The following is a 27,096-nucleotide window of genomic DNA, read 5'->3' on the forward strand; positions in this document are numbered from 1 at the left end:
AGAGTAGCCAGTCAGAGCGCGCAATTGCAATCGCACGCTCTGACTGGCTATTCTCATCTTATCTCATTATCTCTATCCACTTTATCCTGTTCTACAGGGTCGCAGGCAAGCTGGAGCCTATCCCAGCTGACTACGGGCGAAAGGCGGGGTACACCCTGGACAAGTCGCCAGGTCATCACAGGGCTGACACATAGACACAGACAACCATTCACACTCACACTCACATTCACACCTACGGTCAATTTAGAGTCACCAGTTAATCAAACCTGCATGTCTTTGGACTGTGGGGGAAACCGGAGCACCCGGAGGAAACCCACGTGGACACGGGGAGAACATGCAAACTCTGCACAGGACAGCCTTCACCGGCCACGGGGCTCAAACCCGGACCTTCTTGCTGTGAGGCGACAGTGCTAACCACTACAACACTGTGCCACCTGATATAATAAAATACTGTAGATATTTAAATCTACACAGCTAACATACTGTATTTCTGCATTATTTGTCTTACACTGAATGGTTGTCTTTATCAGTATCACTGTGCTGTGTATAGAAGGTGGCATGGTGGTAAGTTAGCACTGTCGCCTCACAGTAAGAAGGTTCTGGGTTCGAGCCCAGTGGCTGACAGGGGCCTTTCTGTGTGGAATTTGCATGTTCTCCCCGTGTCTTTGTGGGTTTGCTCTGGTTTCCCCCACAGTCCAAAGGCATGCAGGTTAGGGTAATTGGTGGTTCTAAATTGACCGTAGGTGTGAGTGTGAATGATTGTTTGTCTCTATGTGTCAGTGATGATCTGGTGACTTGTCCAGGGTGTACCCTGCCTCTCGCCCATAGTCAGCTGAGATAGGCTCCAGCTTGCCCATGACTCTGCACAGGATAAGTGGTTATGGATAATGGATGGATGTGTACAGAAGCTGAAGGTTTTAACTTTGTTCTCTAATCTCCATGTATGTTTCTAGGATATTTCCTTTTGGAACATTTTGAAAGCCAGATTTCATTGTTCAGATGTTCAAGGCTGATGGAGCCCCATTTATACATGTGTGTTAACCACTGGATATTTTTTATTATTTGTATAATTCCCTGTCAAAACGAAAGACAAACAGCTTAAACGATCAGTTCGATCCATCATGCCGTGTCATGGTGCCATGATACTAGTTAATGTAAAATCCATAAATGAAGAATACATCTGAGCTTACACTGCCAACTAATATTGATTTCTCTATAATCTTTAGTGGTTGTTTATTCATACATTCATTATTGAGGTGGCATTGCATCCACATTTAGGGATCACAGAGAAACAGACTCACAGTTAAGACTCATCTCATCTCATCTCATCTCATTATCTCTAGCCGCTTTATCCTTCTACAGGGTCGCAGGCAAGCTGGAGCCTATCCCAGCTGACTACGGGCGAAAGGCGGGGTACACCCTGGACAAGTCGCCAGGTCATCACAGGGCTGACACAGAGACACAGACAACCATTCACACTCACATTCACACCTACGGTCAATTTAGAGTCACCAGTTAACCTAACCTGCATGTCTTTGGACTGTGGGGGAAACCGGAGCACCCGGAGGAAACCCACGCGGACACGGGGAGAACATGCAAACTCCGCACAGAAAGGCCCTTGCTGGCCACAGGGCTCGAACCCGGACCTTCTTGCTGTGAGGCGACAGCGCTAACCACTACACCACCGTGCCGCCACAGTTAAGACTGTGTATTCCAATACACACTGTAAGCTGTGTTTCCTGCTCTGCTCCACGGCTAAATATACAGCAGTCTATAAGTTGAGCTAAGAACTTGGCAGCCTTTCAGCAAAGCATTATGATACACACTATTTAATCAAGGACAGCCTAGACCATTTTATCACCACTTTCTTGATGACCTTTGTCAAAATGCTTCAAAGAGTTATTTCCAAAATTTATCTCATCTCTCAGTTTAAACAGATGAAGCACCAACACAGTTTTTTTTTTAATCAATATCTGTAAAATTTATCGCAGTGTGAGCTGAGTGAGCATGGGTGTCTGGAAGAAAATCTCAATCTTTAATTCATTTGTACAAATGTCTAACAAAACTATGTATTTTGTTTATTCAGACTATAATCTTTACTTGTTAAAAAAAAACACCATAGTATCATAGTATCTAGTAGCAGAATGTTCACCAGTTTTACTGCCTTCAATTATATTCAGTGAAATAGAACTGCATTTTAATACAAATTGTCTTTATAGACATCACTGTCTATGTTACTGTTGTGTTCTCGATTCTGGTTGGTCAGAAGGTGATTAATTTTCTGTAACAGTAGTGCCAGGTCTAATTCAAATTGTCAACTTGAAGAGAGATCTCATCTCATCTCATTATCTCTAGCCGCTTTATCCTGTCCTACAGGGTCGCAGGCAAGCTGGAGCCTATCCCAGCTGACTACGGGCGAAAGGCGGGGTACACCCTGGACAAGTCGCCAGGTCATCACAGGGCTGACACATAGACACAGACAACCATTCACACTCACATTCACACCTACGGTCAATTTAGAGTCACCAGTTAACCTAACCTGCATGTCTTTGGACTGTGGGGGAAACCGGAGCACCCGGAGGAAACCCACGCAGACACGGGGAGAACATGCAAACTCCGCACAGAAAGGCCCTCGCCGGCCCCGGGGCTCGAACCCAGGACCTTCTTGCTGTGAGGCGACAGCACTAACCACTACACCACCGTGCCACCCTCCTTGGTACATATGAAGATAAATGTAGCTGAGTGTTGGATCTTGGCACATTGATGAGGTATGGGTGACCACTTGTAGTTGAACGGGTTACTTATGTTCCAGTAACTTGGGTTGGCAAGATTCCTACAAGTTCCTCGGAGGGTTGCAGAAAGATGTGCCGGTAGAAGGTACTGAGACTGGCTACTTTCCTCCTGTGGTTCAAGGGGAAAATGCCGGCCTGTTGTGGGTCCCTAATTTGAAGTTGGCATACAGCTTTCCTCTGGAGTCTGTCTAGCAGCTTTAGAGCCATTGTGCCACACCGCTCTATGTTGGGGAAGCATATTCCATGAGGGAACGGATATACGCCTTACCGTATGTACTGTTATCCGAGCCTGAAGAGGGAGAAGGTCTCTTGTGCACCCAAGGATGTATAACCTCCTAGCCGTCTTCTTGGCAAGGCTTTTGATGAATGGAGTCCAAGTTAGAGTATTAGTGATGGTGACACCAAGGAGAGTAATACTCTGTGTGGGCTTTAGCTCTTCATTCAAGAAGTAGAGAGGAGGGTGGGTCTGTTCTCGTTTCCTACTAATAATCATCTCCTCAGTTTTACCTGCATTGAATGTTATACACCAGTCAGAGGCCCACTTGTCTATTTTGTCCAGGTCACATTGTAGGCTCTCAGCACAGGTGTTTCTCAGGCCAGGATTTTTTATAATGACATGTAAAGTTGAATCATCTGCAAATAGGTGAAGGTCATTCTTTAAGTGAGATGCAAGGTCATCAATAAAAATGAGAAAAAGTAAGGGCCCCAAAACACTGCCTTGGGGAACTCCGGCAGTTATGGGCACAAATAACTTGACCGTAGGTGTGAATGTGAGTGTGAAAGGTTGTTTGTCTCTATGTGTCAGCCCTGCGATGACCTGGCGATTTGTCCAGGGTGTACCCCGCCTCTCGCCCATAGTCAGCTGGGAAAGGCTTCAGCTTGCCCGTGACCCTGCACAAGGATAAGTGGTTATGGATAATTAATGGATGGACTTTTCTCATCTAAACTGTCTTTCCGTCTACAGTGTTTAATTCAGCCTGTTAGCTTTCCCTATGAATGAATGAATGAATGAATGAATGAACCCTTTATTATCACTGTTGCCAGTGAAATTGACCATCAACATGTCCTTACAGAGGGGGAACAGGACAGGAAGACAGGGATAAATGAAAAGGAAACACAATAATAACATGAGGAGAGATGAGGAAAAAAGACACACACACACCCCCCCCCCCATGCTCCTGTCAGGAGTACAGTGTGGGAACATTTAAAAACCTCTGCACATAAGCACACAATAACACAAGTACACTTTTAAACATGGGACTTGAGGGGGGGAAGGGGGGAAGGGGGGGAAGGGGGGAAGGAGGGGGCAATCAGGAGTGGTGGGGGGAGGGGAGGAGGTAGAGGTAACCCAGCGCAAGCAAGCAGCTGTCCACTCCTGCAGCCATGAAGGCGCTGGTCATGCACCCGCTTGTCACACTGGGGGTGAAAATGGTGACCGCGGAAAGTTGAAGAAGGAATGAGAGGAATGCGAGAGCGTCTCCCAGCAGTGACCTTCAGGGGGAAATGTTGTCTCAGCAACGGCCTTAACCGAGGCCGGTGCTGTCTCAGGGAGCCGAATGTCAATAAGATATAAATTGTTTGGCTGATACGTGCACATTTATTTTACCCCAGAAATTAGTTTTTGCGTTATTCTACCATATTGTAAAAGGGCGTGAACATGCTTGGGGATGAAGTGATTGACAGCCTTGGTGATCTGCTGGACCTTGTGAGAAGGGGTACCTGACATCAACCAAATGAGTAGGTGTACCTGACTAAGACTCTATTGTGTAGACTCTGGCTCCAGATAGCAGCAGAAAGTCCCTACTGCGCAATCTCTGGCTCCAAATTTGACATGATGGAGTTATTTTGGCTTTATTTCTGTAGAACGGAATGGCATGGAACCACATCATTCTTTTCTTTTTTTGCTTGTTTTTTTTTATTTTAATTTTTTAATACAGTCATGGTGTGCTGCTATAATGCAAGTGATAAAAACTACTTTGTCTTGTAGATGTTAAAGTGTTTGTTTATTAGTAAATTAATCATTGTACAACCCCGATTCCAAAAAAGTTGGGACAAAGTACAAATTGTAAATAAAAACGGAATGCAATGACGTGGAAGTTTCAAAATTCCATATTTTATTCAGAATAGAACATAGATGACATATCAAATGTTTAAACTGAGAAAATGTTTTATTTAAAGAGAAAAATTAGGTGATTTTAAATTTCATAACAACACATCTCAAAAAAGTTGGGACAAGGCCATGTTTACCACTGTGAGACATCCCCTTTTTTCTTTACAACAGTCTGTAAATGTCTGGGGACTGAGGAGACAAGTTGCTCAAGTTTAGGGATAGGAATGTTAACCCAGTCTTGTCTAATGCAGGATTCTAGTTGCTCAACTGTCTTAGGTCTTTTTGTCGTATCTTCTGTTTTATGATGTGCCAAATGTTTTCTATGGGTGAAAGATCTGGACTGCAGGCTGGCCAGTTCAGTACCCGGACCCTTCTTCTACACAGCCATGATGCTGTAATTGATGCAGTATGTGGTTTGGCATTGTTGTGGCCATTTTTTATACCAAACATTTCCTTGGCCATGCGAGGCAGAGTGTGGGGTTGTTTAGACGCACATTCCAAAGTGAGCACACACGGAAAGTGAAATAAAATGAGATGTTGTTCCATTTATTTTCCACAGTCCGGTTGACTTTCAATGAATCCAACAAACAAGGTAAAAAAAAGGTATAAACTAAGAGGGTATGCTATGCGGTCGAAAACTGTGTCCTACTCACACTTTGTCTGTGAGGCACCTGTGAGTGTACCAATTAAATCTGTGATTCGCGCCACCAATGCGCGTCGGAGGGAGGGGTTTCACAGTACCACCCACATCACAGGTGCATTGGGCCAGACAGAGGGTGTTTAGGTCCAGGTAAGTATACATAACATAAGAGGTAAGTATATAAACAAAGAGGTAGGCATATAAACATAACAGGTAAGTATTTATAATAACTAACTAAAAATCTTTTTCTTTTACAGGTTGCCAGCAACTCAAAGCAAATTTCTATCAATCTCAAATATGGCTCCAACACACTGGCCCCTAATTGTCATGGCTACTGCAGGACAATTACTAACATTATTTACCAAAAGGAGCCATATGACACTAAATAGATGCCATGCAAGACACCTTCTCATGTTCCATAACCATAATACATCAGTTCATATATACAAAGGAAGCCATAAGCTACTAAAGGGAGCCAAAAGTACTAAATGAAATGCAATAGGACTTCTGATGTTCTTACATCACTATACATCAGGTAATACCAAATATCAATCACAACGTTTACTTTTTTTTTACATTTTGTTCTTTTTTTGTGCGCCAGTAAAGTCCTTCAGGTGAAAAAGGTCAAAAAGGTTCAAAAAAGTTGAAAAAAGTTGAAGTCCAATGTAAATGTAGTGCAATATGGCAAAGTCCATGTATGTGCAAACAATGAATGTAAATGTGGTGCAGAATTGTGAAGTCCATGAATGCAAGTGTATGGACTGGTGTGTGAGCACGCACAGGAATGTTTGGGTTTGTCACTAATGAGAGCATGCAATGGGAACTTTAGAGCCAAACTAGGGTGACTCTTCGCCTTCAAGAAGCAAGCAGAGCTTGCTGATAGGTCTTTGCAGCACATTGGTTTTGGTTTGCACCAACACACTTCGCACAAGACCTTTGGGCCCGGGCAGGGTCTTGACCACCCTACCAAGGGGCCAAGAATTCCTAGGCGCTGCCGGGTCTACCAGCACCACAATGTCATTAACTCTGAAGTTCCTCTTAGCGTGGGTCCACTTCTGTCGTTGCTGCATTAGTGGTAGGTATTCCGTGGTCCACCTTCGCCAGAACAGATCTGTCAGATATTGGACTTGTCTCCACCATTTCCTGCTGTACACATCCTTTTTGTTGAAGAGACCAGGAGGTTCACCTTTCAACTGCAGCAGGTGGTTAGGCGTCAAGGGTGTCAGATCATTTGGGTCACTGGATGCGGTGGTGAAGGGTCGGTCATTGAGAATGCATTCAACCTCACACAAGGCTGTCTGTAGCATTTCGTCATCCAGTGTTTGTTGCCGTATGATTGAGAGGAGTATCTTCTTAACCAGGCGGATAAGTCTTTCCCATACTCTTCCAAAGTGCGCTGCAGATGGTGGGTTGAATAGCCACTTGACATGGTTGGCTAGCAGAGAATCTTGGATCTTTTCATTATCTAACTGATTCAACGCAGTTTCCAGTTCCTTCTGTGCGCATGTGAAGTTGGTGCCACAGTCTGTTCTTATGGTAAGTACTTGTCCTCTCCTACACAGGAACTGCCGGATGGCATTGATGCAGGAGTCGGTGTCCAGACTCCAGGCTACTTCAAGATGGATGGCTCGGCATACCAGGCAGGTGAAGACCACTCCCCAACATTTCACATGTGAGCGGCCTCTCCTGACCTCCATAGGTCCAAAGAAGTCGATGCCCATATGTGAAAATGGTGGCAAGCTGGGAGTGACCCGATCCTGTGGTAGCGCCACCATCTTCTGGGTTCCAGGTCTGGCCTGCATCCGTGGATATTGGTGCTTTACCTATCCGTCCTCCAACCTTCATGATGCCATCTTCGATGATTGGATCCAGTCTGAATACAGAGCTATCAGGTTTCACTGGTTTGTCTATTCTTAAGAGTCTAAATTCTGAATCAAAGTGTCGTTGCTGTTCATAACGAATGATTGATTTCTCTGTTTCGTCCAGGTCCTCCACTGTTAAGCCTTTTGGCTCATCCTGTTTGCTGGTAAGTATTTTCCCTTTGTGATTTTGTAGCAGACATCTCTTAAGCTTGATTAGCCATGCCACAGCTCTTACTAATTTCTTCCATGAAGAGTAATACTCAATCAGAGTGGTGGTGGCCACAGCATTGTTGAGGTTGACGGTGTTCACAGTGACATCAGGCTTTACCTCTGGGTCACCAGGAGGGATATGGCTGAGTTCCTGTGGCATGCCAGGCCATTCACTTTCATCCTGTGACAGGAAGAGGGGGCCGTTGAGCCACCTGGTGGAATTCAAGAGTGACTTTATACGCAAGCCACGTGATGCATCATCCGCTGGATTTTGTTCAGAGCGTACATACCTCCATTGATGTTCGTTGGAGAGGTTGTGGATTACTGCAACTCTTTGCCACGTAAGTATGAAATCGTTTTGTTGTATTGTGAATGTACTTCAGTACTGTTGTACTGTCTGTCCAGAAGGTGGAAGTACACAGTTCCCTGTGGAGTTCTTGTTGTAACATCCTGTCAACCTTCACAGCCAGTGTTGCAGCTGCAAGCTCCAGTCTTGGGATTGTTAGCTGTTTCAGAGGAGCTACTCTAGCCTTCCCAAGAACGAATGCAACATGAACATTATTGGTGTCATTGATAAGTCGGATGTAACTTACAGTTCCGTATCCTGACTCTCTTGCATCACAGAAATGGTGCAGCTCAGCAGTCTTCGTAGTGAAATTCTCAGGCTTCATGCACCTGTCCATCTCAAATCTGCATAACTGATCTAATTCTGTGAGCCATCTTTTCCAGGGTCCGGTCATCTCATCAGGAATCATGTCGTCCCATCCATACTTTTCCTGACAGAGTTTCTGCAAGATTTGTTTGGCCTGAAGTGTAAAGGGAGAAAGGACCCCTAGTGGGTCATAAATGGAACTCACCACAGAGAGAATGTTGCGTCTGGTAGGGGTTTTGTTTTTCACAGCCACACGGAAGGTGAATTTGTCATTTTGGATGTTCCACTGTATTCCCAATGCCCTTTCCAGTGGTGGTTTATCTAAATCCAAGTCAAGATGTTTCACAATTGCAGCTCTGTGGCTTTCAGGGAAGGTTTCCAGAACTTTGTAGCTGTTGCTCACCCATTTGTTTAAAATGAAGCCACCTTGGGCACATGCTTTTCTCAAGTCACTGGTGAGCTGGATTGCTTCTTGTACAGTGGGCACACTCTTCAAGCAGTCATCCACATAAAAGCTGTGTTTGATTGTGTACTGCACTTCAATGCTGAATTGATGCGAATTGTCCACTGCTGTCTGTTTCAAAGCAAAGTTCACAATGCTTGGTGACGACACTGTGCCAAAAAGGTGAACAGTCATCTGATAGACTGCTATTGGTTGGCTGGTGTCTCCTTGTGGCCACTCAGGAAGTCACGCTGATGTTTATGGACTTTCACCTGATAATACATTGCTTCAATGTCTGCCATTAATGCGATTCTCTCATGTCTGAATCTCAGCAGGATGCCCAGGAGTGGATTGGCAGTCCCCGAAGACAAAGGCACCTGATGTCTGTTGGCTCAGAGCTCTTTGTTTGACATAAAAGCGCTGCCAAAAGCTGACCAGTAAGGTCTCTCTTCTTCCTGAAGAGCTCAATTAGGTTTGTAGAGAAGCCTTACTGGACACAGTTTTCGATTAATGTTGTGGCCATTTTTTTATACCAAACATTTCCTTGGCCATGCGAGGCAGAGTGTGGGGTTGTTTAGACGCACATTCCAAAGTGAGCACACATGGAGAGTGAAATAAAACGAGATGTTGTTCCATTTATTTTCCACAGTCCAGTTGACTTTCAATGAATCCAACAAACAAGGTAAAAAAAGGTATAAACTAAGAGGGTACGCTATGCGGTCGAAAACTGTGTCCTACTCACACTCTGTCTGCGAGGCACCTGTGAGTGTACCAATTAAATCTGTGATTCGCGCCACCAATGAACGTCGGAGGGAGGGGTTTCACAGTACCACCCACATCACAGGTGCATTGGGCTGGACAGAGGGTGTTTAGGTCCAGGTAAGTATACATAACATAAGAGGTAAGTATATAAACAAAGAGGTAGGCATATAAACATAACAGGTAAGTAATTATAATAACTAACTAAAAATCTTTTTCTTTTACAGGTTGCCAGCAACTCAAAGCAAATTTCTATCAATCTCAAATATGGCTCCAACAGGCATTGTCATGTTGGAAAATGCAAGGTCTTCCCTGAAAGAGATGTCATCTGGGTGGGAGCATATGTTGCTCTAGAACCTGGATATACCTTTCAACATTGATGGTGTCTTTCCAGATGTGTAAGCTGCCCATGCCACATGCACTAATGCAACCCCATACCATCAGAGATGCAGGCTTCTGGACTGAGCACTGATAACAACTTGGGTCGTCCTTCTCCTCTTTAGTCCGAATGACACGGCGTCCCTGATTTCCATAAAGAACTTCAAATTTTGATTCGTCTCACCACAGAACAGTTTTCCACTTTGCCACAGTCCATTTTAAATGAGCCTTGGCCCAGAGAAGACGTCTGCACTTCTGGATCATGTTTAGATACGGCTTCTTCTTTGAACTATAGAGTTTTAGCTGGCAACGGCAGATGGCACGGTGAATTGTGTTCACAGATAATGTTCTCTGGAAATATTCCTGAGCCCATTTTGTGATTTCCAATACAGAAGCATGCCTGTATGTGATGCAGTGTCGTCTAAGGGCCCGAAGATCACGGGCACCCGGTATGGTTTTCCGGCCTTGACCCTTGCGCACAGAGATTCTTCCAGATTCTCTGAATCTTTTGATGATATTATGCACTGTAGATGATGATATGTTCAAACTCTTTGCAATTTTACACTGTCAAACTCCTTTCTGATATTGCTCCACTATTTGTCGGTGCAGAATTAGGGGGATTGGTGATCCTCTTCCCATCTTTACTTATGAGAGCAGCTGCCACTCCAAGATGCTCTTTTTATATCCAGTCATGTTAATGACCTATTGCCAATTGACCTAATGAGTTGCAATTTGGTCCTCCAGCTGTTCCTTTTTTGTACCTTTAACTTTTCCAGCCTCTTATTGCCCCTGTCCCAACTTTTTTGAGATGTGTTGCTGTCACGAAATTTCAAATGAGCCAATATTTGGCATGAAATTTCAAAATGACTCACTTTCGACATTTGATATGTTGTTTATGTTCTATTGTGACTACAATATCAGTTTTTGAGATTTGTAAATTATTGCATTCCGTTTTTATTTACAATTTGTACTTTGTCCCAACTTTTTTGGAATCAGGGTTGTATTCAGTAGCAAATTGCTGTGGTATAAGAGAAATAAAACACTTGTTACAGAGAAATAATCACCTTCTGGGTGGTAACAGTAACTCAGGTTATATCATGCCATCCCATTTTTGATTACTTTCCTATAACACACTTCATCATGTTTTAGTCCTTATTTAATGAGCTCGGCAAAAACAATGTCAAAAAAATGGGATGAAGGTAATAGGAAAAAACCCTTGGAAGAACTCAGATTCAGTGGCGGATCATCCTTCTCTGTGTAGCTGCTTTGTAAATGATGAGGTTTTTTTATGTCAAATAGGCAAGGATGTTTAATTTATATGGAATAAAAGTTAGTGCATATTATTCAGTAACTCCAGTAAGGCTTTAGTTATGACAGTGAGGAATACAAGTTTAGACCTTGGAAGTGTATTTTCCTGAGCTAGATATTTTGTTTTTAGTTTATTTACTTATTATGCAAATGAAAGAAAATGGAGTGTACACAAGACAGAACTGACACTGATTTACCAAGGCATGCGTTCGGGAAAAGATCTATTATGTTATTTATCTATTATGCTCCTGCAGTTGACTAATCAGATACAAGCTGTTTAAAACTTTTGAAGGATACAGGCTTGCTCAGTTAAAATGGGAATGACTTTGCAGTTTAGTAGTGATGGCCTGTTTTCTGAAATCATGCCAAATCATCATTCCTGATATAAGAATAAAACATGATGGGACATGCTATTATAGGCACATAATCAACGGTGGGGTGTTGTGATGAAACAGTTACTGTTGCCATCCTTAGGTTGATTATTTTCCAACAGGTTACATATTGAATTGTTTTATTTCTCTTATACCACAGCAACTTGCATTTTTTCATTTATTAAAGCACTGGTTCCCAAACTTTTTTAGTTAAACCCACTCTTTGCTAATCAAAATAAATTTCAGGCAACCCCCCTTGCATACCACCACCAACGCCCAGACCAACCCAAACACCACTACTACATTCACATTCACATTCCCACCTTCCTTTTTCTTTATTTCTCACTCCGTTTATGCTCTAATTCCATGTTCCTACACCTCCCCTGTAGTACTCACATGCCTCCCAAAAGGGGCACACCTCACAGCTTGTCACGTTTCCCTAAAACACACAGTCTTCTATCCTAAAGACTTTCCTGTGTCAGGAAACTTTTTTTTACAACTTTACTTCTGATAATTACAAAGCATTTACACTGGACAGAGAAAACATTACAGTGTCAATAATGTGTGTGGAAGATTCACCTGTGTAAGTTGTTACAGTGGAAACAATAAGATACATTATATGGTCAAAACTTTGTGGATACCTGATCAATCACCCCATATGTGTTTGTTGAAAATTCCATTCCAGATTTACTCCCATTTTGTTGTTATAATAACCTCCACTTTTCTGGGAAGGCTTTCCACTAGCCTTTGCTGCCTGGCTGTGGGGATAAGTACTCATTCAGCCACAAGAGCATGATTGAGGTCAGGCACCGATGTCAGGCAACAAGTCCTGATGTAGAGTCAATATTCCAGTTCATCTCAAAAGTGTTCACTGGGGTTGAGGTCAGAGATCTGTGCAGAACACTTCAGTTCTTTTATTTCAACTTTAGAAAACCATGTCTTTACTGCTCTAACATTGTGCACAAGGGCATTGTCATGCTGGAACAGATTTGGGACCCTTTTGGATTCCAGTGAAGGGGAATCTTTAATGCTGAAGTATGCAAAGACATTCAAGACAATTCTGTGTTTTCAACTTTGTGCCAACATTTGAAGGATCTGCCCCTCCCTCACCATCTACTGTACTCAGCTCCTGGTCCAAGTGCTCTCCTGCTTGGACTACTGCAACTCTCTCCTCACTGGCCTCCCAGCATCTGCCACCAGGTCCCTATAGCTCATCCAGAACACTGCAGACTGCCTGGTCTACAACCTTCCCCCGTTCCTCCCATGTTACCCCTCTGCTTGCTGCCCTTCACTCGTTGCCTGTTGCAGCTCACATCAAATTTAAGATGTTGGTGCTAGCTTACCAGGCAGTCAAGGGGTTAGGGCCAGCATAACTCCAGAGACTGATCTGACTCGACATGCCAGCCAGATCCCTACACTCTGTTGCTACTGGTCACCTGGCCCCGCCTCCTCTCCGCTCCTGCCCAGCCCATTCAAAACTGCTGTCTGTCCTGACTCCCTGTTGGTGGAATGACCTTCCCATCGAGGTCACAACTGCTGACTCCCTGACCACCTTCAAGCGCAGACTGAAGACCTGCCTCTTCAGGCTACACCTCTGCCCACTGTGCAACCACATTGCTGTACTGCTGTCTTGACCAACCCAGGCTGTGTACTGTCTAGCCTGGTCATGATGACTTAGTGTTAGCTGTTGGGGTTTTATTTTTCTCTGTTTAGTTTTACTTTGTCAACTCATTTGTATGGTTGACTCATTTTCCTTGGCTGTTTGCTGATTGTTGCTACTTCAACAGAATATTACACTAGGTGTTATTCTGTCACTTGTACATTTGGCACTGGAACTTTCTTGTCAGGGCGGCACGGTGGTGTAGTGGTTAGCGCTGTCGCCTCACAGCAAGAAGGTCCAGGTTTGAGCCCCGTGGCCGGCGAGGGCCTTTCTGTGTGGAGTTTGCATGTTCTCCCCGTGTCTGCGTGGGTTTCCTCCGGGTGCTCCGGTTTCCCCCACAGTCCAAAGACACGCAGGTTAGGTTAACTGGTGACTCTAAATTGACCGTAGATGTGAATGTGAGTGTGAATGGTTGTCTGTGTCTATGTGTCAGCCCTGTGATGACCTGGCGACTTGTCCAGGGTGTACCCTGCCTTTTGCCCGTAGTCAGCTGGGATAGGCTCCAGCTTGCCTGCGACCCTGTAGAACAGGATAAAGCGGCTAGAGATAATGAGATGAGATGAGATGAGATGAGATGAGACTTTCTTGTCAAGAAGTTCAGCACTTCTTGTACCTGACTTTTGTACTTGGGTGTTGCTCTGGATAAGAGTGTCTGCTAAATGCCTGTAGTGTAATGGAATGCAATGCAAAAGTCTGGGAAAGAACCACATATGGGTGTGATTTTCAGGTGTCAATCATATGTTTGGCCATATGTTGTATTGTGTATATATACTGTATTTTGTATTGTATACAAAATTGTCTCAAATGTCTTGGTATACTGTAGCATTAAAGATTTCCTTTCAGTGGAATCCAAACAGGGCCCAAACCTGTTTCAGCATGACGATGCCCTTGTACTCAGTGTAAGGTCAGTAAAGACATGGTTTTCCAGGGTTGAAGTGAAAGAACTCAAGTGATCTGCACAGATCTCTGACCTCAACCCCACTGAACATTGTTGAGATTAATTGGAATATTGACTTTACATCAGGATGTCTTGTCTGACATCAGTACCTGACCTCAATAATGCTCTTGTGGCTGAATGAGCACTTATCCCTACAAATCCCCAAAATCTAGTGGAAAGCCTTTCCAACATGGTTATCAGAATCAAACATTCAACAGTGCTGTGGTATAAATATTTATAAAGAATGAGTACATTTTTATTCAAATGCAAACCGTTAAGGCATTTAAGCAAAAGGTTGCCTCTGTAACTTCTGCATCTGTGCTTTCATATTGTAATAGACTACTAATGAGTGTTGGCATGGCTCATGATGGGTTCTCTTGTATTATATGCAGTACAAAGCTTATGATGTAAGAGCTATCAGTGTAGACTATCATATATCTAGCACAGTTCCTCAGTCATATTGAGTCAGTGGTCAGCACACTGTCAGTGAACCGTCATGGTAAATCTGACTCCAATATCTTTTCTGGCACATCTGTCATTAGAAACAGGATCCTAAATTTTTAATGCCACAGTGTATAGAGGATCACTCGACATCATATCTGAATCACTTCTCTTCTTCTCCAGATGAGACGTCTTTTGAAGCCGGCATCAAAGTGCAGATCCACAGTCAGGATGAGCCGCCTTTCATTGATCAGCTGGGATTCGGAGTGGCGCCAGGCTTTCAGACGTTTGTTTCCTGCCAGGAGCAGAGGGTAAGCGACTGCTGCTGGCTGATTCCTTGAAATAATCTCTGCAGACGTGACGGCTAGTGGTTGTCACACAACCATAATTAAAGAGAGTTTTACAAATTTACTTTTGTAGCAGGTTTTAGGTCATCGCACTTAAATGACATTGAAAAATCGCTACTGAATGTCATTCCTTGTTAATTAACTGAAAAGTCCAGTCATGGAAATTTATCAATTTATCTCTAATGAGCAAGTCAGAGATGATAATGGTGAGGAAAAACACCCTCAGATGGCATGAGGAAGAAACTTTGAGAGGAACCAGACAAAAAAGGAAACCCATCCTCATCTGAGTGACTCCTTATAGTGCAATTATAAATAGTAATTTCCCTTCTATAACTATATATTTTATAGTTAAAAAGTACAATTGTGTAACCAGAAAGTCATGAGATTATGAGCAACTTATGAATATGAGCATCAGAATTATTTCTGAATTCATTATAGTTTTAACTTTAAGTCTATTTTGTTGAAGTTATCAACTGTTCAGTGATAGATGAGAGAAAACTTCAAAACTGTTCATAGCAATTGCAGTCCTAAGCCATCTTTATGGTTTCTATGTAGTATAGAAATACCATTGAGCTTTAGGCTGTCCATATGAGGCCATCCTCAATAGCAGCAAGTGTTTATCAAGGTGATGAGAACTCCAGCCAGAAATCAGGTTGATCAGGATGGATCAGGCAAGTCTGGAAAGCAGGAGTGGTCAGGATCACTGGTATCTCTGGAGTAGCATGTATGAGGGTACTTCAAAAAGTTATCAGCCTCACCCAGAAACAAGGGGCATAACTCCCGTTCTGGGGCAGAATTGTATACTATAAAGCCTTATGTCATTGTCCACAAAAACTCAAATGAAAGAAGCAATCAAAGAAAAAAGGAGAGGAAAGCTTTGAGCTGGCGTGCTGTTGCTCCAGGACAATGTACCGGTCCACACAGCACATGTGGCAGGGGCAGAAGCAGCCAAATGCAGCTGTGAACTGTTGCCCCATCAAAGAAAAAAGGAGAGGAAAGCTTTACTCACCTTACTCACCCGACATGGCATCATCTGACTTCTATCTGGAATAAAAGTATTTGATGGTAAGAACATATCTTTGTTTTATTTTTCAAGAATTATTGTCATAGCATTTTTCACAAATTGCTACTGTCATTTTGCCAGTTTGTTTACATTCTAAGCGGGAATGATTTTGTTGGACGGTTTGCAGGGCAGGAATTTCACGAGGGCCATGGCCTTCGTGCCCTCTCAATTTGGCCTTGTGCCCTTGGAAAAAAATATCTGCCATAAGGCCACAGTGGCCTTGATGCCCTGCGGTTTTGCGGTTTTGTAGTCTGCCTCGTGACTGCCAATAGGCTTTAACATCACCTGCGTCTATTGAGAAAAAAATACGTCTTTTGATGACATTCTGGATTCTTATTGGGCAACTCATCAGTGGTGGATCGGACTCGAACCTGGCATGAACCGCTCTGATGTGCTATAATGACACCAATCTATCACCAGCCAACCAGGAGACTTAATCAAATGCATCCCCCGCCCACTTGTGTCCGCATCTGAGGCGTTGAATTTTCACAGAAGGAGGGAAGAAGTTGACTGAGGTAAGACTGTGTGATAAATTAACGAATGAATAAGATAGGAATTTCAACATATAGGGCTTAAGTTTATTACCGTTAAATAAGCATTGCTTGTACAGTAACCTTATGTCGTTACAACATTAACACACTTTTAACGTGCCGAGTACCGACTGTAGCCGGTAACAAATGCTAATTAGTTTGCTGTCAAGTTTTTCCTTTGTCGAGCTTTAAGCGTAAGGTCATGGATGTTACTACTGCTTGTTCCTGCCGTAATATGATACGTGATATGTGCTGTTGTCTGTTCATAGCCACTTTTTTAATCTATGCAGTTAGCATTGTTTTGTTACTAGTATTGTATTTAATATTTCAGATCTTGAGACATGAAAGTGCTATTTAAAAAAATAAAAGGTCAGAAATGTTTTCTTTGTCGTTGTGGCAGTGGGGGCGTGGCCAAGCGTCGGTCTGTGAATGGAGGGCGGAGTCAGGGAAGGTAAATGGTGGAATCATTGCACCTGATGGGGATTAACCTGTGTTTGTGTGTCTTCCCCAGTGACCGCGCCCTTTAAAAAGAGAGGAGAGCAGAGAAAGGGAGCTCTCCCCAACCAGAACACTTGTGTGTGTGTGTGTGTGTGTGTGTGTGTGTGTGTGTGTGTGTGTGTGTGTGCGCACGCGCATGGCTGGGAAATGAGTCAATGAGCTGAAAAGCCACACATAGTGTTAAAAATAAATAGTTCATTGAGAACTCAGTTCTGGCCTGCCGTGCTTCTGTGCTCCACCCACCTGGTCCAATACCACAGTGGTGCCGAAACTCGGGGAAGTACAGAAGCACGGCAGGCCAGAACTGAGTTCTCAATGAACTATTTATTTTTAACACTATGTGTGGCTTTTCAGCTCATTCACTCATTTCCCAGCCACGCACGTGCACACACACACACACACACACACACACACACACACACACACACACACACACACACACACACACACACACACACACACACACACACGTGTTCTGGTTGGAGAGAGAGCTCCCTTTCTCTGCTCTCCTCTCTTTTTAAAGGGCGCGGTCACTGAGGAAGACACACAAACACAGGTTAATCCCCATCAGGTGCAATGATTCCACCCCTTACCTTCCCTGACTCCGCCCTCCATTCACAGACCGACGCTTGGCCATGCCCCCGCTGCCACAGTCGTCTATTTAGTTCATTTTATTTCCTCAATAATTTTCCTTGATTGAGAAATCGGTCTGGGCTCTTATGGGTTAATCAGTAGCCTGCATGCTAGTATATGTTCCATTTACAGTCAAACATTTTGATGTACTCCAGGCTCAATTTTGATTAATCAAAAATCTGTGTAGTAGTACAGTCTGAAGATGCTCTTGCACATTCGGTGTCAATTGAACAAAAATTATGGGAGGACATAGATTTAAAAAGTTTTACAATTTTTGAAGTGAGTGATGGATTGATAAGTTTAGATGTGTTCAATATTTTCTCATCTTCAGACATAATAGTGTAGGAGATGTTTCTTTACCTGCTTGATAGTTTCGACTGAGACTCCAATCTTCCTCAGAAGAGTCATTAGTCCTTAAATTAAATTCATTATAGACGTGTACTTAAAATCATTGTTTTATTTTATGGCCTTGGTGCCCTGGCTTTTGGCCTTTGTGCCCTCAAAAAATTGACAGCACAAAAGGCCAAGTGGCCTTGCCCCTAAAATGACGAAATTCCAGGCCTGACGGTTTGTATAATTTTTTTTATTTATCGAATTTGCAAAAACTAAAAATGCTTTGTTTCTCAAAATTCAGTGAGTGTGGATAGAATAAAACTCTTATTCCACTACACGTCTCGTCGGCTTTCAGCACATATACCACTCAATTTTGTGGAATAACTTTTGCGTGTGTGCGCATGTGTGTGTTTGTGTGTGTAGTGTGGGAAATGAGGAATTTTAAGCAGGCTATCACAGGACAGACAAGTTTGAAATGTCTGTCCGTCCAAATTTCAGCCTGTCTGAATGACGGGCCAAAGGCCTGGAACAATGCAGTCGGGTGCGGGTCCCGAAAGCTAAAGGCCTTTAGATACCTGGAGATGGCTTCTCCTCTATTTCCACGCACATTTTTGTGATCTTCAAAGGCCAAATTACACTCAGCATTATTTGATAATTACACTACAAATTGAATATAATTTACAAGAAAATGTCAAAAGATTCAAAAAACACATGCTTAAAGTTATACCCAAGAAAACAGAAGAACACACAGGTCAGTTCCATGTCTAGAAAAAAGTATGGGGGGCAAGGATGTTCTAGTTAATTACAACTTACTGGTACTCATATATAGGTACTAATAACTCATGAAAGTTTGTCAACAATGACTATTGTTTATACTATGTTTATAATAAGTCTATAAAAAATTTAGTAATTAACAATACGATGATTCTTACATCCAGTAGTAGAGTTAAAATTTTGGGTACAAGATTCCAAGTAACTTTGTAACAAAATGACTTAAATGACTCAAAACTGGACATAGTAATATCATTTGGCATACAAACTAAAAATCTGCTGGACTATAACTTAGAAAATAGAAGAAAAAACAGCAAAAGAGAAACCAATTGAAACCAAAAGAGTGAAAGTGATTATCATTCCATTACCATGTGAATTGTCTTTTATGAATGTGTACAGTAAGTGGGTGCTCAGCACTCTGACTCCGGTGTGACTGAGTAAAGTAACAAGTTTTATGTTTCATCTAATTTAGGTAATTTAAAAAATAGAATATTATTTGGCAATGGGCACACAGGAAAGTATAAAGTTTCTATCAATATGTTTATCATGCTTGTATGATAAAAACTCGCGAAGATATTTATCTAAATCCATGACCTACTCATTCTAAACCTGCCTAGCTTTGCTGGCGAAGCTCTTGACCCCAGAGGATTAAAATACAATGGAAAAAACACTTTGTCAGGGTCCAAAACCTGTAGTAGTCTATTTTCTTTTAACGTTAGTGGTATACCTACCCAGCTGATAACAGCATCAAGTGGTGTCATGCCAGAATGCACTCCCACTCGCTGAGGAGAGGCAACTTGTCATTCATCGAGAGCATCCGCGATCGGCCAAACACAGGCCGTGTTATGACATAATGTATTCGCCCAGTGTAACATTTGGAAGAAAATTAGAAGTAGATTAGATCCATATCTTTACAATTTTTCATGGGCCATCCAGTCCAAATGCGAAAATTACCGGTCAATGTCTACCGGTCAATGTCTGCCGGTCCGGCCTTATTTCCCACACTGTGTGTGTGTGTGTGTGTGTGTGTGTATCAAGGTCAAGGTCTTTTTATTTGTCATTTCAACCATATACAGTTGGTACAGTACACAGTTAAAACGAAACTACGTTTCTCCAGGACCATGGTGCTACATTAAACATCACAGGACTACAAGTCTACATGTAACAACATAAAGTGCAAGAGTGCAACACTGCAGACAGTACAGACACAATAGACAAACGATAAACTACACAAGCAATATAAAGTGCAGACACAAGCAAAATAAGGTGCAGAGTTGAGTGTGCATATTGAGGTAGTATATGAAAGGAAATAAATAAATGTAAACTTTGTGTGCGTGGGAGACATTGTAAACATTGTAAAACAATAGTGCATTATTGTCCACTGTGTAAAGATTGCAGTGTGAGTGTGTGTTCAACAGTCCGTGAGAATCAGTCCGAGTTGAGGAGTCTGATGGCATGAGGAATTGAAGTAGTGTATGAAAATGGAATAAATAAATGTAAGCCTTGTGTGTGTGTGTGTGTGTGTGTGTGTGTGTGTGTGAGAGAGAGAGCGAGAGAGAGAGAGAGAGAGAGAGAGAGAGAGAGAGAGAGAGATTGTAATCACTGTAAGCAATAGTGCAATATTGTCCACTGTGCAAATACTGCAGTGTGAGTGATGTGATCAACAGTCCATGAGAATCAGTCCAGTCCCTCAGAGTTGAGGATTCTGATGACATGAGGGAAGAAACTGTTACAGAGTCTGGCCGTGAAGGCCCGAACACTTCGGTTCCTTTTTCCAGATGGCAGGAGGGTGAGGAGATTGTTTGAGGGGTGTGTGGGGTCAGCCACGATGCTGGTGGCTTTCCAGATGCAGCATGTGGTGTAAATGTCCGTGATAGAGGGAAGAGAGACTCTGATGATCTTCTCAGCTGTCCTCATTATCTGCTGATGGTGCAATTCCCAAACCAGACCATGATGCAGCTGCTCAGAATGCTCTCAATAGTTCCTCTGTAGAATATTGTGAGGATGGGAGATGGGTTTTCCTCAGCCTCTGTAGGAAGTAGAGACACTGCTAGCCTTTCTTGACTATGGAGCTGGTATTGAGGGACCAGGTGAGGTTCCCCACCAGATGAACACCGAGGAATTTGGTGCGCTTGACGTTCTCTACAAGTGAGTCATCAATGTACAATGGAGAGTGGACACTCCCTGTTCTTCTGAAGTCAGCAGCCATCTCTTTTGCTTTGTCCACGTTCAGAGACAGGTTGTTGATTCTATATCAGTCCAATAGCTGTTGCACCTCCTCTCTGTATGCTGACTCATCGTTCTTACTGATGAGACCCACCACAATCATGTCATCAGCAAACTTGATGATGTGGTTTGAGCTGTGAGTTGCTGCACAGTTGTGAGTCAGAAGAGTGAACAGCAGTAGACTGAGCACACAGCCCTGGGGGGCCCCAGTGCTCAGTATGGTGGTGTTGGAAGTTCTGCTCCCAATCCGGACTGACTGAGGTCTCTCAGTCAGGAAGTCCAGGATCCAGTTACAGAGCTCAGCTTTCCAATTGGCTGCTGAGGGATGATTTGTCATGATCCGCCCCGGACTTCCACTCTGGAGATTTACTATCTCCCAGTTCAGCGCAATCCAGATCCAGGACGGGACTTCCATCTTGCCGGCATTCACTTCCTGGTCTGCTCTGCTGTGTATAAATAGGCCGTTCTCAAAAGGGGACTTTGCCAGAATGTCTTGTCTGTTTCTCATGTCGTCTCTGTGCCATTTTTTGCTTCCTGGATTTTTGCTCTCTGTTTTGCCTAGTCATAGCCACAGTTTTTTTGCACTCATGTTTTGTCAGTTTTTCATGTTTTTTGCACTACTTTTTTTTGTCTCCAGTTTTTGTCAGAACTATTTTTCATGTTTTTTCATATTAGCACTTTGTCTTTGTCTACCTTGTTGTTGTCTGGATTATTTTTGCTACTTTTGTTTGTTGACTCTTTTTGGACTTTAATTAAATCATTTTTTATTCATTGGATTTTCTGGTTTGTGTTCTGCTATTGGATCCTAACTCACCACATCTCGCCACCCTTAACAGTATGTTCTGGCCAACATGGATCCAGCGGAACTTAACCATCTGAGAATGGCTATGCAGCAGCAAGGAGCCCTCCTCAGGACCCACCAACAGGAACTCAGGCAGATCGCTCAGAACCTGGCCACCCTGTCCGACTCACTTAACCTCCTAGCCACACAACTCCAGCAATCCCAAGCCGTGCCTACCCCTATCCAGCTGTCACTTTCTTCACCTCCCACCACTGCCACACTCCACGAACCAAGACTCCCTTCGCCTCAGCCCTACAGTGGAGAACCAGGTACCTGCAGATCTTTTTTGTCACAGTGTTCACTGATTTTGGAGCTTCAACCTCTGGCTTTCCACACAGAACACTCCCGGGTAGGTGATACCATCACGCTCCTCACCGGCAAGGCCAGGGAATGGGGGATGGTGGTCTGGGACGCCGACGCACCCTGTTGTTCCAGCTTCAAGGAATTCTCTGAGGAAACGAGGCGAACATTCGACTGCTCTCTGTCCGGCCAGGAGGCGGCAAAAGAGCTCATGGAGCTGCGGCAGGGGTCCCAATCTACCTCAGATTATGCCATTGAGTTCCGGACATTGGCAGCGTCATGCGGTTGGAACGAGAGTGCCCTGGTCGATGCGTTCCTACATGGCTTATCCGACGCCATCAAGGATGAACTCAGCTCGCGGGAACTGCCGTCGGACCTCTCCAGCCTGATGGACCTTGCCTATCGTATTGATGCGCGGGTCCGACAACGGAGGAGAGAGAGGAGCCGCCTCAACTTCAACCCCTCTCCACCATCCGCCTCGTCCATCAAACCTATGCAGGTAGATCGGGTATGGGTGTCAGCGGAGGAACGACTGTGCCGATGGAGCACAGGGGCTTGTTTCTACTGCGGTCAGCAGTGTAGGTATCATGCCGCCATCTTGTGTCAGAACTACAACTCCCAGGCAACTTCCGCGTTGACTACGTCACGCCTGGGCGGGATCACGTACAACATTTCTCAGGTTTCTCAGGTTTCACATAAGAGACTTGGACAACTCCATTTTTCCTTTGTCTCAAGTCTGATCCCGAACGGAACGGACTAAGAAGAGACACTCACCATCAGACGTCTAAACAGCGCGTTTTCTTCTTAATCTACTCCTGATCAAAGTAGATATCGGAATCACGTGATCATCAACTCAAGCGAGTTATTAAACCGGTTTGCAAGTATTACTTTCTTTTAAAGGCATACGCAACGGCAAGTGAAAGCAATGTTATTTTTACTTAGAAAAGTGGCTGGCCCCCCTTTTCTCTTCTTAAATCTGCGCGCGCGGCACTGCTGAAAAGACTTTCGTCATCATCCACGAAGATCTTCACAGCAATCTCTCTCTTCCTCACCGAAGCGCAAACTTCCTCTCCAAGATCTACTTCTCCAGTGAAATGGTGCTTCCTACAAAGGCGAGACTTTTTGCAGTAAGAAAAGGCACTGGGCGAAAGTTTAAGTCTTAGGAATTATTCACTTAATGTGAAGATTGTATGAAGTTAAATGAAGTGTATACACTGAATCTAGGTTCTCTATCATTTGTTTATTGATTTAAAATTGGTTAATCCATAAGTTTTGCATGTACTCACACTCTCTCTCTCTCTAACATTCTATTTTATTACTCACACATATCCTGATCTCATTAAGATTTCAGTAACTCTGGTAATACTAGAAAGCCAAGAGGGTTTTAGCTGTTTGAAAAGTCTCTGTCTCCAAGGAGGGCTTTCAACACGTGTTCACAGGCCCAAACAGGCCCTGACCGCATGCTCAAGCTAGCAAGGCAGAGCTAAACTCTTTGTTCTAGAAAGGAAACACGTGGCAAACCCCTCCTCCTTCCCCTTTGTTCCAAGAGGTCCTGTATCTCATCTTTGGATTAAATATCATAAGTCCTAAGTTTAAGTCAACCTTGATAGTAATTCTCCTGTTTACATTTAAAGCCATATAAACTACAGATGACTGTTTGAATGTTTAATTTTAATTAAAGCCTTCAGCTTTTACACACTAGGCCTGGAAGCACATGGCTAGTTAGAAATTATTTTGTTCAGTCAGCTCACAAGCTAAAACTGCTTATACACACACGTGCTCACTAAACTTTGAGGATTCCCCTCCTCCAAGATTGCAGATAGCACGTCCTGGTACGGACACATTCCAACTTCGAAAGAGAGCCAAGGTCTCTCTCTCTCTTTTCACACACACACACACACACACACACACACACACACACACACACACACACACACACACACACACTGTTTACAGAAGATTTCAATTCTGCTGCTATTAGATTGTTCAAATTTTTCCTTTTCTTTTTATTAAAATTTTGATTATCTTTTTTATAATAAACTCCATTATTATTGAAATGGTGTCATTGTTTGTTTACAATACTTTGAAGTCGCCCACATTGTCAAAGAACTCCTAAGGTGTATGAATAATTAATTAGATGCAGTTTGGTAAGTGATAAATTTGAATGATCAAATTTTAAACGATTCTTCACTTGATTCTTTAAATGATTCACCAAATGATTCACTGATTTGATTCACTGACTCGATTCACTGAATGATTCACTTCAACCAATTCAATGAGACTGATTCTATGGTATGATTCAATTCAAATGAGTCAAATTAAACGATTCAATAGGATTGATTCATTTTAACTATTAACCTTCAAATTTAATGAGACTGATTTCATGTAATTATTAAAGAGTGATCGCTTATCCAATCTTAAATACACAAAATCATTAATTACACCTACATAATTGGTGCCCCGTGTGAGGACGATTGGTTTGTCGACTTCTTAAGTATTGTGCAACAGATAACCTACCAGTTTGATTAACCCCAGGTGTGTTAAAACAGGAGTGTGATAATCATATCACAAATTCTCACAACCTATTGATAACTTAGGATAAGAGAACATCTTCAAACAAATAAATCGTTAATTAATTAATTACATAGTTAATATTAATTAATTCTAATTGATTAATAATTAACTCATTGATTGGTTAATTACCCAATACCCAATCTAAATAAAATGGCATCCCCTCGTGTCTCCGAGACTGAAGACAACGAGCAAGACGTGTCCCTTTTTGAGGTCATCGCAGACCTCATTCACTGCTCTGACTCCGATAGGGCAACCATTAGGGGCATGAGTCAGCATGAGTGCCAAGCTAGCATAATCAACTCAATAACACAAATGAGAGATCCAAAGAGAACAACAATCAGTGTCCAAGATGCACTAGGTAAACTATTCTTGTTACACTTCCAGGATGCTGATCAAGAGATCAGATCCCTGCGTGGAGAGGTTGACAGGTTGACCATCAGCAATGCCGAGCTGACAGCCGAGGTCAACGATCTATCTAGGGAGCATAGCCTCTTGAAGGACTCCCTCGATGAGTGCGCCAAAAGGCTAGAGAAAGCCGAGAAAGGTGCCGTAAGGGCTGCTGAGGAGCAGACCCCTGATGAAGGTTGTGGGGGGGGCGCAAGAAACCCCCACCCATGCGTCAAAGCTTAGAGCGGGAAGCGGCGTCTGAACCAGACACCATGGATTACCTGGCCGAGAACCAGACCTCCCGCCATCAACTCCATCAACTCGCTACACGACTCCGTCGTCATCTAGCCAGGATGGAGCCGTCCTGCGCTCATCCCGAGCCCAGGCCCGTAGCACACCTAGGTCAGTGCGCTACAGTTTCCCTGAGCCATCTTCAGATGAATCAGACCACGCATCTCGTGCGAAGCGGGAGTGATTCCAGAGTAGGTCAGACAGTGAGTATTCAGGAGAGCAAAAGAAGTCGCGTAAGGACGCGCACCAAGCCCTCCGCCTACGGCAAATTGACCTACTTTCCCAAGATATTGAGCGATTCGATCCCGATAATAAAAGAACCAACGTAAATGATTATTTACGAGAAATTGACCGATGCCTATTGGACCTACCGAAAGCCACAACGTGAGAAAAACTCAAACTAATCTGGAAAACCTCCAGTAGCAGCGTCCGTGCCTTTTTAGAGACACTACCACCAAACGTTCGCGATAGTTATTCGAAACTTTGCAATTACATGAGAGAAGAATATGCGCCATACACGGACGAAACCTCCGCGACATTGTGTGCTATACAAATCAAACAAAAATGGTCTGAGGCACCTTGTGAATATTATAGACGGCTACGTACTGCCTACTTCCAGGGTAGTAGCGCACCAGGCTTGGAAGAAGATAGAGGTTTCAAATCCCTCTTCTTATATAACCTCCACCCAAGCGTGTGGAATCATGTCACACTGACGTGTCAACAAGGTTTCTATTCCATGAGGGAAACTAGGTGACTAGCCCAAATGACCTGGGAGACCATTGTCAAAACCGTAAACGGAAACGATGATGAACCCAGAGTCCTTAGCCTCCAAGGTGAGGACAAGCCCCCGCTAACCTTAGAAGGAAGCGAAGCTCCAAAAGGGGGACCCACCTGGAGAAACTCCAGTCCAAACCGCCCCTTGCCGAGCCATCACCAAGGTGAGTGGAAGAATCGGCAAGGTAAGGCCAGGAGAGACCGATGGAAAGGCCACAGTGACCATGGCAACCGCTCATCAGATGAGAATGGTCATAAGGAACAAAACGGTAAACAGCAAAACCGTCATTCCCGCTCTGACCAGAGATGGCAGGAGCGTTCCGACCGTAGCTACCCACATAGGGGTAGAGGTGACCGAGACAGTGACTCGGACCAATCTGATGAGTCCCACTCAGAGCTGGACTCTTTGAAGGCCTGTTTGGCTGAATTTAGGAAACTGTTACGGGAACAGTCAAATTCCTCAACCGATAAAACCAAAGAGCCCGAGAAAAATGACAAAAGCTACCCACTGGCATGACTAGGCCAGGAACCACGAGTAGATCTCGTGAAAGGGGGAGGAAATCCCTCTGAAACAGCAGGCGAGGGTCAGGATGTAGGGCCCCCCCTGGTGGCGAAGGCAAACACACAAAACGCACCTCTCACGTGCGCTAAAGTCTTCACCACCATCTCTGACACACGGCTCTCACAAGGCGACCCAATCCCAACCAAGCCCTGCAATATAAACTTAGTCAGCTTTACACAAATCAAAATCCCACAGTCGTTGGATCCCACAAGACATGCACAAACTCGTTGCAATGAGATTAGTGCGAACACTGATCAACCAAGTGCCACGCGAGATCAAATTTCTGATGAACTTCAGTTCATGTCTTTGCACACCGAGTCCGGTGTCGAAACATCCGACATCGCGACTCCCCCTAGTGGCCACAATTCTTTGAAAAACCTCCCTCTATCCATCGACTCAGACAC

The 27,096-nt window shown here is 43.6% G+C and overlaps 1 protein-coding gene across 1 annotated transcript in view; it reads left to right on the forward strand.

The window, feature by feature from the left end:
* The window catches only part of LOC132874352 (acid-sensing ion channel 1B), a 595,724-nt gene that overhangs the window by 261,228 nt on the left and 307,400 nt on the right, over positions 1-27,096 (forward strand). The window contains exon 3 of the mRNA XM_060910471.1: positions 14,746-14,873. Within this exon, the coding sequence (XP_060766454.1) occupies positions 14,746-14,873 (128 nt within the window). The remainder of the gene's footprint in view (positions 1-14,745; positions 14,874-27,096) is intronic.

This window comes from Neoarius graeffei, chromosome 26 (assembly GCF_027579695.1).
Source record: "Neoarius graeffei isolate fNeoGra1 chromosome 26, fNeoGra1.pri, whole genome shotgun sequence".
NCBI classification, from domain to species: Eukaryota; Metazoa; Chordata; class Actinopteri; order Siluriformes; family Ariidae; genus Neoarius; species Neoarius graeffei.